General features: G+C 52.0%; 5 protein-coding genes across 5 annotated transcripts; 3 read left to right on the forward strand and 2 right to left on the reverse strand.

Moving 5' to 3' along the window:
* Positions 1–735: 735 nt before the first annotated feature.
* On the forward strand, positions 736–2,898 carry AYO21_01287 (copper amine oxidase 1; the record flags this gene model as incomplete). Its single annotated transcript, XM_022651270.1, has 3 exons — positions 736–1,058; positions 1,115–2,659; positions 2,748–2,898. 3 exons carry the CDS (start codon positions 736–738, stop codon positions 2,896–2,898), a joined length of 2,019 nt encoding a protein of 672 aa, XP_022516243.1.
* A 712-nt stretch (positions 2,899–3,610) lies between these two features.
* AYO21_01288 (hypothetical protein) lies at positions 3,611–5,187 on the reverse strand (the record flags this gene model as incomplete). Its single annotated transcript, XM_022651271.1, has 4 exons — positions 3,611–4,073; positions 4,134–4,180; positions 4,236–4,316; positions 4,366–5,187. The coding sequence occupies 4 exons, from the start codon at positions 5,185–5,187 to the stop codon at positions 3,611–3,613; spliced, it is 1,413 nt and encodes a 470-aa protein (XP_022516244.1).
* A 2,159-nt stretch (positions 5,188–7,346) lies between these two features.
* Positions 7,347–8,963, forward strand: AYO21_01289 (hypothetical protein; the record flags this gene model as incomplete). Its single annotated transcript, XM_022651272.1, has 4 exons — positions 7,347–7,579; positions 7,633–8,163; positions 8,215–8,768; positions 8,824–8,963. 4 exons carry the CDS (start codon positions 7,347–7,349, stop codon positions 8,961–8,963), a joined length of 1,458 nt encoding a protein of 485 aa, XP_022516245.1.
* Positions 8,964–10,041: 1,078 nt separating this feature from the next.
* Positions 10,042–17,871, forward strand: AYO21_01290 (hypothetical protein; the record flags this gene model as incomplete). Its single annotated transcript, XM_022651273.1, has 11 exons — positions 10,042–10,068; positions 10,150–10,698; positions 10,748–11,064; positions 11,114–11,381; positions 11,435–11,487; positions 12,714–12,835; positions 12,913–13,052; positions 13,104–13,170; positions 14,732–14,953; positions 15,000–15,859; positions 15,913–17,871. 11 exons carry the CDS (start codon positions 10,042–10,044, stop codon positions 17,869–17,871), a joined length of 4,584 nt encoding a protein of 1,527 aa, XP_022516246.1.
* Positions 17,872–18,117: 246 nt separating this feature from the next.
* AYO21_01291 (hypothetical protein) lies at positions 18,118–18,996 on the reverse strand (the record flags this gene model as incomplete). The annotated part of the gene is made up of 1 exon (XM_022651274.1): positions 18,118–18,996. One exon carries the CDS (start codon positions 18,994–18,996, stop codon positions 18,118–18,120), a length of 879 nt encoding a protein of 292 aa, XP_022516247.1.
* Positions 18,997–20,032: the final 1,036 nt, after the last annotated feature.

The raw sequence follows: 20,032 nt of genomic DNA on the forward strand, positions 1-20,032 counted from the left end.
TCTCATGGCAGTCACCCTGAGTTGAAAGGATGTGTAGCTAGGCAAATCCGAGTCTAGATCGGTTGCAGACGTCTCCCAGCGGAACAGAAGAGGAGGGTGGAGGATGTTGATCTGTCGAAGGTACGCGGAGGGCGATTCCGCTGTGCTGGGACGGCAATCCACTATAGCCAATCAGGACGAATTGCGCAAACCCTTGCTGTACCGTCCTGGAAATTCCTCCGCCTTTGTTTTTTTGAACCTCGACTCCGTTTCACTATGCAACTTCCCTCGTCGACCCGTCTGATGAGCGAGCGAGCATCTGTCTTTATCTCTTGGTCGATGTGACGAAGCGGATGACCTGCTTACTATTCGCCCGAGATACACCGTCCAAGGAGACGCCAGCGGCCGCTCTTTGTCATGCCGTACATTCACGATGTACTCATCATCCGAATTAGGAAATCGCAGCCGAACTTGCCCTGCTACAAACAGTACACTGTGCAGGTATTTCTTCGGACGATGTTTATCATGGCGCGCTTTGCCGTCCAGATACAAGCTTGGCATGTTCGAGTCAGCAGGGTTCTGGCTTCGAAGACTCTTTCCTTTAAGAAGGTAGATAGATAAGGGAGGGCCCTGCGGATCCATCGGTCTCTGGTACAAGTTGGTCTTGGGTCTATAAAAGCCGGCACTCGATGTCACTGTGTGTTCCAGTGTGCCTTTTATCTTTCTTCCCTGGTTGATCTTTGCCTCTCTCTCAAAATGGCACCTCATCCTCTGGACATCCTCTCGGCTGACGAGACCAACAGTGCTCGTGATCTCATTCTTGGTCTTCATCCCGACGCTGTGCTAAGCTTTCGAGAGATCTACTTGGAAGAACCACCCAAAGAGCAGCTCATTAAATACTTGGTGGCGGAGCACTCTGGAAACGCTATTGCTCCTCTACCTCGACGTGCCCTAGTACAGTACGATGTCATTGGCGCCGACCGAATACCCCAATTCCACGAGGCTGTTGTCGATCTCGATGAACAAAAAAGGATCTCACATGTCGTGGTCGACAAGACTCAGCATGCGAGCCTGACACTGTATGTACATAATGTGAGAGTTGGAGGTCCTGGCCACTAATAATGTTGATTGCCAGCTCCGAGTTTGACACGCTTGTCGAGGTCTGCACAGCCTCTCAGATGTTCAAAGACGTCTGCGCCGAGTTTTCACTTCCGGAGGGCTTTGAAGTCATCGTCGAACCGTGGCCGTATGGTGGGTTGTCTCCCGACGAGGAGAACCGCCGCTACTTTCAAGGCCTATGCTTTGCTCGAGACACGAGGTCTGGCAACCCAGACTCGAACTTCTATGCCTATCCCTTGCCTTTCATCCCTGTCATGGACGCACACAAAAAAGAAATCATTCGTATTGATCGACTTGCGACTGGTGGCAAGGGAGATGCTCTGGATGCAAAGACACACACCAAGAACGTCATCGACCATTGCAAGACCTCAGAATATGTCCCGGAGCTCTTGAAAAACGGCACACGGAAGAATCTCAAGCCTCTCAATGTACTGCAACCGGAAGGTCCATCCTTCTCTGTCGACGGAGGATTGATCGAATGGCAGAATTGGAGATTCCGAGTGAGCTTCAACCCGAGAGAAGGTGCGGTCGTTCACGACGTCCATTTTGCCGGCAGAAGCGTGATCCACAGGCTGAGCATTAGTGAGATGACTGTCCCTTATGCTGATCCCCGCCCGCCTTTCCCCCGCAAGCAGGCGTTCGACTTTGGGGACGGTGGAGCAGGAAACTGCGCCAACAACCTCTCCCTGGGGTGTGACTGCCTTGGGGTTATAAAATACTTCGATGGCATCGTCACCGGACCAGATGGTACGGCCAAAACTGCACCTAACGTCATATGTCTCCATGAACAAGATAACGGTATCGGCTGGAAGCACACGAACTGGCGGACAGGACGTGCTGTTGTGACCCGGAATCGGGAGCTTGTCGTCCAGTTCATCATTACCCTGGCAAACTACGAATACATCTTTGCATACAAGTTTGACCAGGCAGGTGGGATCACCGTTGAGACCCGGGCAACAGGCATTGTGTCGGTCGTCAACATCGATCCAGGCAAGACCAGTCCATATGGGAATGTCGTGTCACCTGGAGCATTGGCACAGAACCATCAGCATGTTTTCTGTGTCCGCATCGATCCGGCCATCGACGGATACAAGAACACAGTGCTGGCAGAAGAGTCGCATCGCGTGCCGATGAACAAAGCAACGAACCCACAAGGTAACTTTTACGAAGTCCGGCAGACGGTCATCGATCGAAGTCAAAGCCTTGACGCCGCTCCGCAGTACAACCGGATCATCAAGATGGTCAATAAGAGCAAGACTAATCCGATAAGTGGGAAACCGGTCGGGTACAAATTCACACCAGCGGCGACACAATTGCTGCTCGCGGACCCGGATTCCGTCCAATCTAAACGAGCACTGTTCGCACAACACCACGTCTGGGTGACCAAACACCTCGACGGCGAGTTTTACGCTGGTGGCAGATATACGCTGCAGAGTCAAAACGAAATCGGAGGTGTCGCTGACGCTGTCAAGCGCGATGAGCCGGTCGAGGACGAAGATGTCGTCGTGTGGAACGTGTTTGGACTCACGCATAACCCTCGAGTTGAGGACTGGCCTGTCATGTAAGTTTGTGGATCGCATTTTCTTTCTCTCCCCTCCCATCGACGATACCAGAGGGACATTTCTAACTGACGTTTCGAAACGTAACAGGCCGGTCGAAATCCACCAACTCCACATCAAGCCCACTGATTTCTTCACCGAGAACCCAGCGATCGACGTCCCGTCAACGAAGAATGAAGCCTCCGTGTTGACAAACGGAAGTGGAGGTGGCGGAAGCCGAGATGCGTGCTGTAAGTTGTAAATGGCACTACAGTCGTGGTGGTCGTGGTTACACAAGTGGAAGTGCTTCGATTCTGTACGCAATACCTACATTGAATTGAATTTCAACCGTTCTTCCGGAGTGAAGGGTCATCTAATAGATATCTGACGATCCCAAAAGCACGCACGGCACGACACGAAAATCGCTATACAAGTATACGTGATTAGTGGCAGGCCCATTTTTGGGACGAGAATACATGTAATGCTCTATCGATAATGCGAGTGCTTGGATCCAGTAGTGTCTTTCCTTGTCTGGCTCGCTGGAAAGGAGAATCGGAACTTAGGTACTTAGGTACCTACATACATGACACGTGCTTGTACTTGTACTCGGCAAGTTGCTGACCCAAGACCTGGCGAGGCTGCGCTCATCCAGGGGGTTGAGGGTCGAGGGACCAAATCATTCAAGGAAACCTAATGTTCTAGAGCTCAAAGCCTTTGAACTATTTGGATTTATATTTGCAATGTAGCTAAGCTTATAACGCTTATCACGCACGGTTTGTCGTGGATATAGATATTTCAGACGTACTTTAGGTATATATACCAAAGGATAGTGAGTATTTACAATAGGCGTGACTGTGACCATCAAATACCACTTTTACTACTACTAACACCACTTCCTGTAACTGCTAGCTCCACATTTACTCTCTTGTGCCCGTTCATTTCATGACCGACCCCGTCGTGGAAGAGGCCTGTTTCTAGCTCAGGAAAAACGTCTTGACGGCCCGCGGCTCTATCGTCGCCTCGAACACGGCGCCGCCAATCTGCGTCTGTCCCACCATGGTGACATTGTGGTCGTTGTCGGTCAGATACGCCGTGGCCGTGGAAGCGTTGACGCCGCTCAGGTCGATGGTCAGCTGGTAGGGGAAGTGGGCCTCGTTGATGACCGGGATGGCCACGGTGCCGTTCGTGTTGACGTACGCACTGACATAGACATTTTCGGCGCTGCTCGTCGCCCCGACGCGCACGGAGCCTGGGCGGGCGAAGCGGAAATACGATGCAAATGCCCACAGTCGCGCCGATACGAAGTAGCTGTCGTGGTTGAGCCGGATCAGCGCGTTGTCGTTGGTCGTGTTCTGCGCGCACCACCAATGCGTGTAGCCCGACGTGTCGGAGTTGACAAAGGCGTTGTGCATGTACATTGCCCATTGGAATCCCTCGCTTTTCACACAAAGTCAATAGGGATTCAACGGGAGAATTCTGACAAGAGTTTCAACTTACGCGAGTTGTCCAGATACATCCCAGTTGGCATTCCATGGTCCCGAACCCTGCAAAGGTCAGTCAGACTTGGGTTTCGACTAGAATGATCTCGCCTTTCCTTACATCAGCCCACTCGGTCATCAAATTTGGCTTTCCGTTCGAGTTGAACGGTCTTTCTGGATTGCTCTGGTAGTTGTGCCATGTCTGGGTCCATCAGTTTTTCTCCCTTGACCACATGTGGGTAGGAACTTACGGCAACATCGAACAGGTCAGCTCCGCCAGCCTGTTGCAGTTCATACAAAATATTTCTCTCCTGTCGGGCACCCGTCGCATCACAACACGAAACACTGATGTTAGGAAACGCCGCCTTTGCTGTCGGATACAAGAACTCCAGAAAGTCCTTTGCCTGGTAGCCGTCCGACTCCATAGAGGCGTAAGTGACGGGGTTGAAGTCCGGTTCATTGTAGGCACCAAGCAACGAGACTTCGATACCTTCCTGCTCGTAGAATTTGACGTATTGCACCAAATAATCGGCATATGCTTGTCTCCAATCGCCGCTGCAGTTGGTGCTGCCTCTAACACCGCAGATGAGACCGCCTTCGTCCTCGGTGCCAACCGTCTTCATACATCCAGGAGCTGACCATGCATCGGCATATACATAGACGTTGGGGTTGTACTTGAGCGCCGTCTGTGTGAGTTGCAGCTGACATGTGTCATTTCTGTCCCAGACATAGTTGAACGGTCCTTCTGGCGTCGGCGGACAAACTGGCAGGATGGATGCGACGTCGCCAGGGACATGGCCTGGAGTTGAGCCGATGTCATTGCGAACAATCGACAATCCTCCAATGTTCTCGTCAAAGAGGATCTGGGTGACAATTTCCTGGTTGGCCGGAGACAGTCCCACAGACCCAAATTGGTGACATGCGATACCAAATGCGCCTGAACATCCACCTCCTATCATCGTCTGATACGTCTGGAGTGCATTGATCGAGATTGCCGCCGAGTAGGTGATGTTTGGGGCGTAGGTCCAGGCAGAGGCGCCAGCGGCAAAGACAGTGACGACGAGGTTCCTCATTTTTGCTCCTTGATCTTGTCGACGATCATCTGGCCAAGCAAGGTCCAATGCAGGTACAACATATGTACTTTTTCGTCTCCCCGCACACATCACCCCGTACAGATCGTAAAGGCACCAGATCGTCTTTTACCCGGGGTGTTTTCATCGGTAGCATTTACCCGGCGGCCATTCTCCGACCTGCCACCAGCTGTCACGCATGCTAACCTGTCACTGTCGCTCAAGTCCATCCTTCCTCTCGCTTGCATGCATACAATGTTGCAGAAATATGACGACAACCGGTCATATAAACCGGAAATCCTGGGGACTCGTGGGAGTTTCTGCTGTATTCATTTTCTCCGCAATCGGAGTTTTTAGCCAATTTGCTGCAGCCCATTAATAATGCCGTAGGATCCAACCCTTGCAGAAGTCGGTGTAATGGCAAAATGAAGCGTTCGTGGAGTTAGATGACTTCAAAGAGCAACGAGGACGATGGGTAAATGGCAGAATCTTGGGAAAAGGCCACATTATTTGCCGATGGCATCCGAGTTGCCGGAGTATTCGAGGTTCAGGCCAAGGTCCTCACTGACCATGCAAGATGAAAGATGATCTGAGTGCATAGAGAAAGCGGTGACACTGTCTTCGCAGGCTGTTTTCCACGGCTAAAACGGACTGTATGGTCATTCCACCTTAAAAGTGCGGCGGTGTTATCGAGTTTTGATGCTGATAAGGGCATCGAAGATTCGGTTCATATGATTTAGTCGTGTTAGCGAGTCGCCAGTCAGACCATGTCGTAGATTGATTTATGCAAGCACTCTGTCGTTTCTGGGTGTAAAATTGACTCTGCAGGATCTGAGGCAATAACCGAACATCTTGCTTAGCTTCACCTGGAGCAGTGGTTGAGTGGGCGCAGCTTATATCTCGCAACGAAGGAGTCAAGACGACTCTCTGGTGCAGAACAAGGCTGCAAGCTTTCGAAGTCTGTAGGTGGAGACTGAGTCGGAGGAGATTCAAGCACACCTTGTCGGTCGCCTTGCCTTGATTTCAACGGTAATGTCCCTTTGGGCAGACCTTGCATCTTCTCGGCTGAGGGTATCGATCATACTGGGCAGTGGAGCTCTTCAATGGTTACCCAACGACGTTGTGAAGGGCGGCAGGAAGTCATAATATCAAGAAGCCGTCCAATCCTTTAGTGGCCGTGGAGGGGTTTTGCAGATGACCCAGGCTCATCTAGTTACTCCATTGCAGATAGACGGCCCGAGTCCATCGTCAACAAGTACAGCAAGTCGTCAGAGCGTCAAGAGGGTACTGTCTGTTCGATGTTTTGTGAACTAGGCCATTGAGTGATGTTGCCTCGTCGGCATCGGAAGCGCGAAAGTACTCGCGGTTCACTTTAACCTGCAATATCAGTAGGTATTCTCTCATAAATCACGACGCCACTCACCTCTTGACCTGTCCTTGAAGGGATGGAGTTGAATGGTTGATTGATCAAGATCGAATTTGATGATGGACAACGAGGTTGACATTTCCGACGAGGGCAGATTTCCTGTTCCGCGGCCGATCTCCGAAAAGGGGCACCAACTGCGTCTGCGTCTTGGTATCAGCGAGGAATCATCGTCCGTTCAAGCACCACGAAACCTACCATCTTCTGCAATTCCTCCCTGGTGTCCAATCTCACGAAGCACCAACGCAACCATGCAACATGCCCCAATCAATTTGTCGCCACTTGTCTGCTCGCATCACAATATGTGGGGTAAAGGTCGAGCATGACCCCATGAGCGCGCAGAATGCGCTGTTGCTCCTCGTCGAAAAGCACCTCGCTTGCAGGGCTGAGAGCCTAAACGAAAGTGCGATCTGCGGCGTCATTCACCCAGAAGAATCGTCGGCTTCCGCTCCAGCAGAGTTCTCTCGATCACCATCACCGATGACCAGAATCTGCGTTGAATTGGGGAAATGCCAACACCGCCAATCTTCCCCAAACCATCTGCTTCTGGGAGACGGACAAGCCCCACCGTCAGGCTGTGCAGCGAGTTGGACGCGTCGAACCTGAGCCCTCTTTTGAGATGGTGGACCTTGGGTGGAAGTTCATATATGAAGAGATTTCGAGGTGATGAGCTTGTAGGCGCTGAAGACCTTCTGCGAGCGGCGGCATTATCTCGCTTCCTGTGCTGCACGACATCAACATGGGTGAATGGCCGCTTTGGTCGTTTTGTGCGCAGCATCCCGTCTTTGGGATTGCTTTACTGGGTACCCTGGTCCTTGTTGCAACCTGGAGATTGAATGAACATGTCAAGGCTCGAAAATACAGATTTCCGCCTCGGATACCGGGGGTACCGATCTTCGGCAACACTTTTCAACTACCTCCTTTGAAGCAGGGACTATGGGGCATGGAAATGGCAAAGAAATACGGGGAGATGTAAGTAATCGGACCCCAACGAGGAATATCTGACAAGGCTGAACTGTGGTCAGGTTCACTTGTAGTATTGGTGGTAAGACATGGGTCTTTCTGAATTCGTCACGCACCGTCAACGATTTGATGGAGAAGCGGTCGTCCATCTATTCTTCGCGTCAATACATGCCCATGGCGTCGGGCGTTCTCTCGGGCGACAATCGAGTCCTGCTCATGCCATACGGGGAACGGTGGCGGATGATCCGACGCATCATGCACTCGATCCTCAACAAGCAAAACTCGCCCGTCTTCGCACCCTTCCAAGACATAGAATCCAAGCATCTCCTGTACGACTTTCTCCACCATCCGGAGTTGTGGTACTCGGCCACCCAGCGTTTCGCCAATTCGGTCATCATGAGCGTGGTATTTGGCAAGCGCATGGAGCTGGAAGATCCCAAGATACGAGAACTCTTTGAGACATCCAACGCCGTCATTGAGGCGATTCAGCCTTCGGCCAATCTCGTCGACTCCCTAACCTTCCTGGAAAGACTTCCCAAGAGCTTGCAATGGTGGCGGCCGAGAGGGGAGGCCATGTTTCAAAAGACTGTCAAGTAAGCTGGTCCAAAAGTATCATTCAAGGCTGCAACTGACCGGGTTTACAGCATCTACAGGCGGGAGGTCGAGGAATTGGAGCAGAAGATGAAAAACGGCACCGCGAGGGATTGCTTCGCCACGAGGTTTCTCCGCGACCCCGAGACCAAGAACTACGGGCAGACGCAGACGTACTTTGCACTAGGGTCTCTGATGGAGGCTGGGAGCGATACCTCTCGCATGACCATCAGCCAGGTCATGGCCGCCGCGGTCCTCGACAAGCGATGGGTCGACACCGCGCGGGAAGCCCTCGACCGAGTCTGCGGGAGGAATGCCGAACGCCTACCAACTTTCGAGGACCGGGTCGACCTGCCCTACATCACGGCGACGGTAAAAGAGGCGTTCCGATGGCGCCCGTTCGCCGAGATTGGAGTGCCGCACATGCTCATCCAGGACGACGAGTACGAAGGCTACCGGTTCCCCGCGGGGACATTGTTCACGTGGAACGCTACAGCCATTGCGATGGATCCGCGCGAGTACGAGCAACCGGAGCGGTTCTGGCCTGAGCGATTCCTCAACAACAACCTGGACCATATTTTGAAGGGGCACTGGAGCTTTGGACCAGGTATGTTGAACATTCTGTTTCTTCTCCTTCTGGCAATCTTGCAGGGAATCTACAGAGGTGATACTAATCAATCACCCGTTCGGCGGTTTCATCCAGGTCGGCGTGTATGTTCGGGATACAATGTTGGAGAGACAAATGTCTGGATCGTGGTGGCACGACTCCTCTACTGCTTCGACTTCGAGGCCGTTCCAGTGAGTTTCTATCTTCATCCCCGAGAGCACTCTCTAACTAACCACCTCCCACTACCTCTATGATTTCTCCCGCGTCTGCGAACGAAACTAATCAAAACTTCCAGGGAAAGCCAATCGACTCGTTCCAGGTCAATTGGGGAGAACATCGATTCGCGCCGTTTGACGTCTCGATCAGAGTTCGAAGTCCTCAACACGCGGCATTGATTGAGAGAGAGGGAAGAGCTGCCGTGGCCACAAAGTACTGACTGAGTAACTTAAGTCCTCGCAGACTTTTCCTCCTTTCGTCTCTTGCTGGCTGTTGTGGCTGCTCTGCATAAAGTGGTTGAGTTGAGTTGGGGTAAGGAAAGCATAGGAGAGGATAGACTCCATCATTCATTCATCCATCCATCCATCCTTGGCTCGGGACGAACAAGTGATAGACAGAACCCTCACCCCACATAATTCATTTCATGATTCATTGGACGTCCCCTATTTTCCTATTTCATCCTCTGTGGAGGGGGAACTTAAACCCCACACGACGCAACAACTACACAACACATGGGGAACCTCACTCACTGCTGTCTGTGAACGGGGTCGTGTACCTAGGTATGTAAAAAGACACGGCGAGGGGAATACTTGTATTGCCGGGTCCTTGACACAAACCCGTCTCCTGAGATCCCACCCTCAAACATGTTAGATTACCCTGGACTCTGACACTTGACCCCGAAGGTATCTCCTCTTGGTCTTGACTCTGGTATGTTTCTAGAGGAATCTACTCGTATGACCAATTAGTGACCCGCCAAACCTTTTCGAGTCTTCTTCTCCTCCTCCTGCAAGGCAACAGTAATAGTTCTTTCGTGGGGCTTTTCTTTCGAGTTACAGCCTCGGCGGTGGTCCCACCAGTTGCCCCAAAAACACCTGAGAGCAATAAATAACGAAGGATAAGAGTGGAACACCAGGAAAGAAATACGATATACATAGGGTATTCATTTCCCAGATTCTTTGGAGAAGTGGTAGAAAATCATCACGAATACTACGAATATCACAAATAGGCGCGCTGGGACGGTGGTAAAGTCATCTCTCTACAAAAAAAGCTCGGTACCATGGGAAAGCAAACCCCGGTCAACAAGGTGGGTTAACCACTCAAGTGGCAGGGCTGGCCTGTCTCCCTGCCTGCATTCATCCGGCTGACGAGTCGCATACATATCCAGGTCATCATCGTCGGCGCCGGCCCCTCGGGCTTGCTACTGGGTATCCTGCTCGCTAAGCAGGGGGTCAAAGTTCAGATCCTCGAGGCGGCCGGAGAACTGGACAAGAATCCCAGGGCGGCTCACTATGCCCCGTCGGCAGTGTACGAACTGCATCGAGCGGGAGTTCTCGACGACGTCAAGGCTCAAGGCATCCATCCCGATGCGGTGTGCTGGCGCCATCCTGACGGCACCTTTATCGCGGGCATTCGAAGTCGGTTCGACATAGAATTCCCCATGGTTTGCCTGCCTCTGGATCAGCTCGATGTCCTCCTCCTGCAACATTTTCTGGCCCAACCAGATACCGAAGTTTTGTGGAACCATAAAGTCGTCTCCATCGAACAGGACGACAACGAGGCCAGGGTCCACGTCGAATCTGCGGAGGGGAAGAAGACGTTTGGCGCCGACTATATCGTCGGATGTGATGGGGCAAACAGCCAGATCAGGCGCTCGCTTTTCGGTGATCTGAATTATCCCGGGGAGACCCTACAGAAACAGATCATTGCCACCAATGTGAGTTCATCAAACTGGACAAAACGCAAGAGACTGACATCCCTTAAAGGTATATTACGACTTCCATAAATTCGGGTACTGGGACTCGAATTTCATCATCGACGAAAACGACTGGTACATGGCGGCCCGAATCACCCAAGATGGACTGTGGAGGGTAACGTATGGCGACGTATGGGGCCTGTCGAACGAAGAGTACCTTGCAAGACAACCCGAGCGGTACGAGAAAATCCTGCCTGGACATCCGAAACCGGGAGATTATAAGCTCGTCAGCGCCAGTCCCTACAAGCTACATCAACGATGCGCCGAGTCTTTTCGGGTAGGAAGATTCTTGCTCGCCGCCGACGCTGCTCATCTATGCAACCCATTGTAAGTCCTCTGGCTAAGCAAACGATTCAAGCTGACGAGTCGGTTGAAGCGGTGGATTGGGCCTAACTGGGGGAATCGCTGACGTAGGGAGCTTGTTCGATGCTCTCGTGGCGTTGAAGGACGGAAAAGCAGACGATAGCATTCTCGACAAGTATAGTGAAGTCCGGCGCAAGAAATGGGCCGAGATCATCGATCCCATGTCACGAGCCAATTTCCGACGCGTTTGTCTAGACGAGGCCGAGTCGGAGAGACAAGAGTTCTGGGAACTTTGTAAGAAGATGGAAGAAGATGAGGAATTGGCTCGGCAGATGGCGCAGGTGAGTGAGGTATGATTTTATGAGCGTATGATCGCCATGCTGATGCCTAACAGGGAACGAATATACTGCGAGAGGATTTTCGAGAGTATTTGACGGCGAGTGCAGCGTAGGCAGAATCAACGAGGTCAACGAATATGTCGACAATCGTTGGATAGATCATCGCAAGAAGTGATAGTCCTGGTATTTTAGCGAATAATATAGCCAGGGCAGACTGCAAGGAAGACTTAAAACCTCATTTTACAGTTATAAACATCGACCCGAAGCGACTCCAAACGCTCTCGGCTCGTGGGTGCTGATAAGGATGTTTGGATGGTTGGCTTCTGTGTCACCTGGAGAAAAGCCCGCATTGGCTGGAAACAGGAGCCGGTGAACATCTAAAGGGCAAGACAGCGACGCTGACCAAACCACCACAATACATCAAGGCATTCTGTGAGCATCGCTGAGACCGTAAGAATCGCAGCAGAGTAGAATAGACGTCCTCTAGCCTCTAGTAAGGGGATACTACAAGTAGAAAGGGGATATTATTATGCGCAGCGTTGTTTCTGTGGTCAACTGAACCTGTCGTCATTGCTTGGCGGAGATGGACTACCACTACTGTCCCCTCAGGTTCGCTCCCTCGAGCCTCGAGTGGAGTTGGTGGTAAAGAGGATGCCTGCAACATCTTATTCGTTCTGCAACACAAATCTGGATCGCGGACACCCGTCGAATCTGACATTGTTGTTCTTCATTGCATTGTTTTGTCTCTAGCAAGCCGCATTTTGATGTCTGCGGATTGAGGGTCGTTCTTCATCTCCACAGTTTTGCGCATCTGGCCCTTCACCGACATCAATGCGATTGCTATCTCAATCGAGCTCATCAATACCAACTTTAGCAACGACCGATTGACCTCATTCTTCCCCCCATCGCACTCGCAGTACCAAACTCTGACAGATTCTCCGAGATTGACAGCCATTCGCCTCTTCGTCGAGTCCTACTTCCAGAGTCGGTCGGCACTTCTATCCGGACTACCATAGTCTGCAAGCAAGAGCTGGCATACACTCCTTTTGGTGGCAGGACAGGGGAGGATGGCGGACTTTACACTCGTGCCCAGTGGGCATGGCAGTAACTACACTGGCATGCTGACAAGGAGCATCGTCTTCTCTGGAGCTCTTTTCGTCTTCCTTGCAGGCATGCGCATCTCAATCCATTGATCCCAAGTGTGATGCAACTGACCATTGAGTTAGCGTCAGGAATGACGATAGCATCAATCGCTATCCCCGACTGGATAGCGTTCGATGGGAGCACAGTGAGTGGATGTGCCTGGGTACAAGGTTGTGTCTCACTGGTAAACAGAATCACGGAACCTCGATACGATATAGCTACGGCCTACATCGAAGATGTTCAAATACAAACCTCCCTCCTTCAAATATCACATACACTTCCGCCTCCAAATGGCATTGCACACAATTTCCCCGGTACGAAGACTGCCGGGGGGATGACCGATACTTTTGCAGCATGTGGAGATCGGTAGGCTTTTTAATGTCCTTTGCAGTGGTGCTGGAGGGCATGACACTGGCCGCATTTGCCGTCCTGCTTGTGGGTGGGAAGCAGAAAAGAGAACAAGGCTGGGGCGTCTTGACAATATTGGTGGCATTGGCAGCGTTTGTCCAGGCCATTGGAATGGCGTTGATGGTGAGAAATGTCTCGCTCCATGGCGCAACCTGCAACTAATCACCACAACAGGCATATCTGTACGAGAACGACGAGCGATTTTTTTCCGGCTGGTATCTCGACAAGAGTTGGACCATGTGTACGATTTCATGGAGCTTTGAAGCATTATGTGCGGTTGCTATTACCTTGGCAGCAGTAACACTGCCGAGTGAGGGAGGATACGAACTGATTCCAGATCATGGCTAACCCGGGTCAAAAATGATCGGGAGACGCTAGATATTGAACAATGTCGGAAGATGTTGTTGCTGAGTATCCTTCGCGCTGGCGGGATTGGATCTGGGATGTCGCCTTGACTGCAAAATATTTGTTGTTGTGACCTCGGGCGTTGCGTCTGTTGGGGAATATACACGGGATCCCTAGAAAGCTGTTCGCAACCAGCTGTAATATAGAGAACGAGTTAGTGTCGGTACCATCGTTGCTTGGAGGCGGTGTTCGAGCATTTGACGGTATTTGCCGTGAAACAAGGTGACCACAAGGAAGCGGTGCCGGAGGAAACCAACCGAAGTCGAGAACATGTGAATGAATCAAGATGCGGAGATAGGCATTGAGAACGGCCCTGGCGTGGCGCCGCTTTTGATTTGCAGCCCAAGGCATGTGATATTCAGATGTGGTTGGACGCCGAATTCCGGGGAGTCTGTGCCCAATCAGGCAGGGATTGGCGGGAGGCTTTAAAAGCGGCCACTTCCCGATGGATACGAGATACGCAGAGCCAGAAACGGATTCAAGAATCTGGAGTTTCAATTAGCACCAATGCCATGCAGAGTGTTTTAAATCCACCCATTAATAACCCGTTATCTAACTGGGCGAGGGACAACTTGACCTTCCTGTTTTTGCTTCTACCTTGCGAGAGCGGCTTAGTTTGCTGCTAGAGTAATCCTGTGTACTTTGAACATCATACGTCAATCGGCCGGTGTCTCGCTCGCATCGGGACAGCCGCAGCCAAAGTTGCGGGAAAGGATTATGGATGGACACATGCGATAGGCCCGTGAAGACCCTCAAACCGTCCTCACTCGTGTTGTGGAGGCTGTGTGTTGTGTTTACCTAGGTACAATGAGATGTGATGCAACTGACGGCCGATGATTTATCCGATTCTGCGCATCGCTCGTGTCACGTCGTTGATGGTTGTCCCGCAGGAAATTCAGAGCAATCAACGCGGCCTCACTGAATCCTCTTTCCGCGAAGGGAAGTAGCTGCACCTTAGTCAACTGCAGAATGTCGGACAGTCTCCTTCATTATGTCAACTCCCGCAAAACGTCAGATGTTCAGAACAAGGTCTCAACGGCTGAGGCCAAGACGGAAAGTCAATAGTCGATCCTTGCAGACTGCTCAGCTTGAGCTCGATCGACCTCCGTCGTGCTTAAATACCGTTGTCTCCCTCTCGGCCTTGTCCAAGCTTGTATCTGCCTGGGTCCGATACAACACTCACTTTCCCTGCTACCCAGACCATCTCAGAGATTGACAACATGTCGACGCCTATCCCTGCGCCTCCCGGACTTCCGATTCTAGGAAACGTCCTGGACATTGACCCAAACCATGCCAATCAGAGTCTGCTGCACTTGGCCGACAAATATGGCGAGTACCTTGGAACCAACCGCTGGCTAAGACGAAGACTGATCATCGTGCTAACATACGTCTTGAAGGCCCCATCTTTAAACTGACCACCCTGGGCACTGAAAGATATGTCATCAGCTCGGTCGAACTCCTCAATGAGGTCTGCGATGAAAAGCGCTTCTGCAAGGCTGTGTCTGGTGCACTGCAACAAGTACGAAATGGAGCAGGAAATGGTCTCTTTACTGCCTACCCTGGTGAACATGACTGGGAGGTGGCTCACCGAGTTCTCGTGCCTGCATTCGGTCCGATCGGTATTCACGATATGTGTATGGTCTTCTCTCCTGCTTCTCTAAACAGTGCTGATGTTTGTAGACGACGAGATGTACGATATTGGCACCCAGTTGATTGCAAAGTGGGCGCGTGGTGGGCCTGAGCAGAAGATTGCAGCTACGGATGACTTTACTCGACTGACCTTGGACTCTATTGCCCTGTGTGTCATGGATAAGCGTTTCAATTCCTTCTACTCGGAGAAGCTTCACCCTTTCGTGGACGCAATGGTGGGTTTCTTGCTGGAGTCCGGGCGCCGGACTCAACGCACCAGAATTGGGTCATTACTCAACAGATCAGTCGAACGTCAGTACTATCAAGATATCGACACCATGAGGACCGTCGCCAAGGAGATGGTCGATCACCGCAGAGCAAACCCGGTCGATAAGAAGGACTTGCTCAATGCGATGCTGTTCGGCAAGGACCCAAAAACGGGAGAGAGGATGACGGATGATAGTATCATCAACAACATCATCACTTTCCTCATTGCGGGACACGAAACGACCTCGGGGCTTCTTTCATTTGCCTTCTACCAGCTTTGCAAGAACCCTGAAGCCATGCGAAAAGCCCAAGAGGAAGTCGATTCAGTGGTCGGCAAAGGTCCGGTGACGGTCCAGCACCTGACGAAATTACCTTATATCGAGGCCGTCATGAGAGAAACCCTCCGACTCAACCCTACAGCTCCTGCGTTTGCCCTCAAACCACTGGACACAGTGGCTGGACCCGTGGTGCTTGCTGGGAAATACACCATTCCTCCGGGTTCCCCCATCATCGCCCTCCTTACAAAAGCCCACCGTGATCCGGTCGTCTATGGCGCGGATGCCGAGGAGTTCAAGCCAGAAAGAATGTATGGAGAGAACTTTACAAAGCTGCCACCCAACTCTTGGAAGGTAAGTTTGAATCTATCGACCGAGTAACGAATATATTGCTAACTGGATGCAAGCCATTCGGAAACGGCGCTCGTGGGTGCATTGGGCGCCCTTTTGCATGGCAAGAAGCCATCCTGGCTATCGCTCTTATTCTCCAAAACTTCAACGTCAGATTGGATGATCCATCGTATCAGCTGCAAATCAAGCAGACGTTGACCGTGAAGCCAGACAACCTGTTCTTACGAGCCACTCTGCGTGAAGGTATCGATCCAGTGACATTGGAGAGAAAACTGTACGCAGGTGTCCAAACCGAAGACGCTCATCACAAGGAACGCAGTGCGTTGGCCAAGAAAGTGGGTGGCGTGGGCAAGCCAATGCTCATACTTTACGGGTCTAACTCGGGCACCTGTGAAGGACTGGCACAGGGTCTTGCCAACAGCGCAGCAAATCGAGGCTTCAATGCCTCAGTAAAGCCTCTGGATGCTGCTGTGGAACATCTACCAAGCGACCAACCCGTCATAATCATCACCGCGAGCTACGAGGGCAATCCTCCCGACAATGCCGCAGGGTTTGTGGAATGGCTCAAGACGGTGGATGCTGAAAAGGTCAAGAACGTGCAATTTGCTGTCTTCGGCTGTGGCCATCACGACTGGGTCACCACTTTTCAGAAAATCCCCAAACTAATTGACTCCGAATTGACCGCTAAAGGAGCAAAACAAATCGTGGAGCGTGGACAATCCGATGTCGCCGAGGGCAAAGTGTTTGACGACTTTGACGTGTGGCAAGATGAGAATCTCTGGCGTGCTTTATCTGCCGATGGAGCTTCTGACGAGATCGCGGAAGCTCTAAACATGGAGATCAGCACCAGCGCTCGTGCTTCACATCTCCGGCATAATGTGCAGGATGCATTGGTTCTGGAGAATGAGCTGTTGACCGATCCCTCCATTCCAGAGAAGCGACACACCGAGTTCCGGTTACCAACCAACATGACGTATGAAGCAGGAGACTATCTTGCGCTACTGCCAGTCAACAACATGAAAACAATCTCAAGGGTGCTCCGCCGGTTCGGGTTGCCGTGGGATGCCATCATGACACTGGCCAAAGGTGCACATACCACAATTCCAACAGCAACACCCATTGCAATCACGGGGGTGTTGGCTGCATACGTGGAACTGAGCAATCCGGCCAGCCGTAAACACATTGCAACTCTCGGCAAGTACACCAAAGATGAATCTGTCCGCAAAGAGGTCCTGGGCATCACTGAGCCCTTGTCGGTCTTGGAAATCCTGGAGAAATACCCGAGCATCGAGCTCCCCTTTGCTCTCTACCTCGCTATGCTACCACCTATGCGCATTCGACAGTATTCTATCTCATCCTCGCCACTGCATGACCCGACCAAAGTCAGCATCACATACTCCGTGGTCGGTGCTGACACGAACCACATGGGCGTCGCAACAAACTACCTCAAGCTCCTGCAGCCGGGCACACGAGCGCAGTTGATGATCAAGAAATCACACGCGAGCTTCCATCTACCGCTAGACCCCAAAACGCCCATCATCATGGTCTGTGCCGGCACGGGTCTGGCGCCCTTCTTGGGGTTTGTCCAGGAACGTGCCGTTCGCATCGCCGCCGCTGGCGGAAACCGCGATGCTTTTGGCGAGGCCCTCTTGTTCATCGGTTGCCGCTACCATGACAAAGACCGCCTGCATGCCAAACAGCTGGATGAATGGGCCGATCAGGGCGCCGTCAAGCTGTTCTACGCATTCAGCCGCGAGCCCGAGCGCTCGGAGGGATGCAAATACATACAAGACCGACTCTGGCGTGAGCGCGATACGCTGAGCAAACTGTTTGGCGAGGGGGCCAAAGCGTACATTTGCGGCAATGCCGCACTGGGCAAGGGCATTGCAGACGTCGCCGCAAAGATTGCCGTCGAGGGCGCCAAGAAGGCAGGAAAGGACTTGTCGCACGAAGACGGCCTGAAGTGGTGGAACAAGTTGAGGGGCGAGCGCTATGCGGTCGATGTCTTTGATTGAAGCGGAGATTGGGATTAACACCTGGATATGCTAGGATGAGATTGTTACGCAAAGCTCGGACGGGAAAAGCCATAGTGCGCCATAACCAACATCAAGGCGTTGTAGGTATCAAGTCCGACATGGGAGGGCAGCAGACGGGATTTTCTTCGGGTATTCAGTAATGAGGAATGATATTTGATACAGATTTCCGTTCTAGGAACAAACAACCAATGCTGCTTCGCCATATACAAGAGTTGTTTTCTCTCTCTACCACAATAAATGCTGGCGCTGCGTAGTGACGGGCCGATCGGGCAAATGCACCCACATGTTCTTGCCCAGTCTCTTCTTCAGCCGGCGTGCCTCCTTCTCGGCCTTTTCTCTCGTCCTCGTCTTCTCTTCCTTCAACAGCACGGTGAGGCCCGTGTGTGGCGGTCTCATGATGTACATGCGTCCTCGGGCGCGGTAGTCCGGTTCTCGTCCGTAGGGACCGCGGTTGGTCCACGCCTGGGCGACGTACATGTCGGTGGGGTCGGGGGCGACGCCCTTTTTGTACGTCTTTAATGGTGTCTGATGCGGGAGTGGTGGAGTCTCGCTGGGGTCTGCTTGCAGGAGCTCTACGTTTTGGTTTTCAGATCCCGCGCGGCCCAGGCCCATGCCCTTGACGACGATGGCCTCGTTCCGCGCTTGGATGAGGTGCTGCCGGACATCCTGGGCAACTTTCTTGTTCGAGAATCTCATCTGAAGAATCGCTTCGTCAATGGATTTGCCGGCAATTTGGCGGGCGAGCGGCGCAAGCTTCTTCATCGAAGTCTTGAAGAAATGCGATCGAGACATGTGGCTGCGCTCGGTCCGGGCGATCTTCACCTCCTTCGAGAGCCGGCCGCGATGTCTGATTTCTCGGATGACCATCTTGCGCTGCCATCGTAACCGGGCTCCGGGGCGCGGATTGAGAGCTTGTTCCATGTTTGACGGATTTCGCTTCTCAAAGGCATCTTCGACGAGGAGGCCGGTCGGTTGGAAGGCTTTGCGCTTCAATTCTCCACCAAAAGCGCTGGAGGGAGCGAGACCTCCTTGAGTGGCGTTTGCCTCGTAGTCTTTTCGTTGCTCGCTCAATTTGTCCTGGGCTCTTCGAGCTGCGGCCTTCATTCTTTCTACCGGGGTCATTGGTTTCGCACTGGGTTCCGTCGTTTTGCCGGGAGATGGTCTTGCTGTAGGCGGGCTTGATTCTGTAGAGGCATATCGAACACTGGAGGTATGGAGCGACCTGCTGGCTGAGAGCTGGAGAGCGGACGTTTGACGACACAGCTCGACCAGGGGTGCAGGATCTGTTCGTGATCGACACGCTAAAACGCAGTCAGTAACTCGGGTTATAAGGAATGAAAGGGAACGGAGGACTTGCCTCTGCAGATGTGTCGCAGAGACATCTGCTGGGTGTGCATCATGACGGGCTTGAGCTTAGAGCAAGCTCCGTTATATTGGGAACTGCTGTTTCAATGCGAATCAATTCAAGCGACATTGGTTTGAAGACTTTCCAGATGGAGGCTATTGAAAAGTGCTTGGCAGCGGAACAATGTAAACCCATATCCGAACACACCCCCCTTTTCTGGACGAGCCTTTTCGCCTGCCTCTGCGATTACACCACAACCAATTTCATGTTGGGCGACACGCAAGAAGAATGAATATCTCCCATGTTTGGGGATGGAAGAGTTGATTCTTGTGACATTGATGATACCAGAGAAAACCCATGCGACATGATCCCCAAGTATCTACTTCTACACGAGAAGCGTCACCCAAGAAGGCGAAGCAGACTGTTATGGCCTGAGCACGAACCCGGCCATTAGGTACTGGTTGGAATCCGAAGTGGCATTTGACAGCTGCCGTTGTTGTTTAATGGTTATCTCAACGAAATCTACCCGGAAATCCGATGCACAGAAGGAGAACCAAGTTCGATCAAGCAGAGCGATTGTGTGTCAGGGATCAACGACCAAACCTGCTCGCAAGTCTTTGGATTGTGAACAGCATTGAGTCTTTTCTAGAGACCTTCAAATCTTGCTCTGAGGCATTTGGAAGGGTTTGTTGACTCTCAATGTGCTAGATAGTCTTGGTGCTCGACATTGATTGCACGCTATAGGGCCACTGCAAGAGGGTATACTGACAGTGCACTAACGGTAAGCATGCGTCT

This window comes from Fonsecaea monophora, assembly GCF_001642475.1.
Source record: "Fonsecaea monophora strain CBS 269.37 chromosome Unknown Scaff5, whole genome shotgun sequence".
NCBI lineage: Eukaryota > Fungi > Ascomycota > Eurotiomycetes > Chaetothyriales > Herpotrichiellaceae > Fonsecaea > Fonsecaea monophora.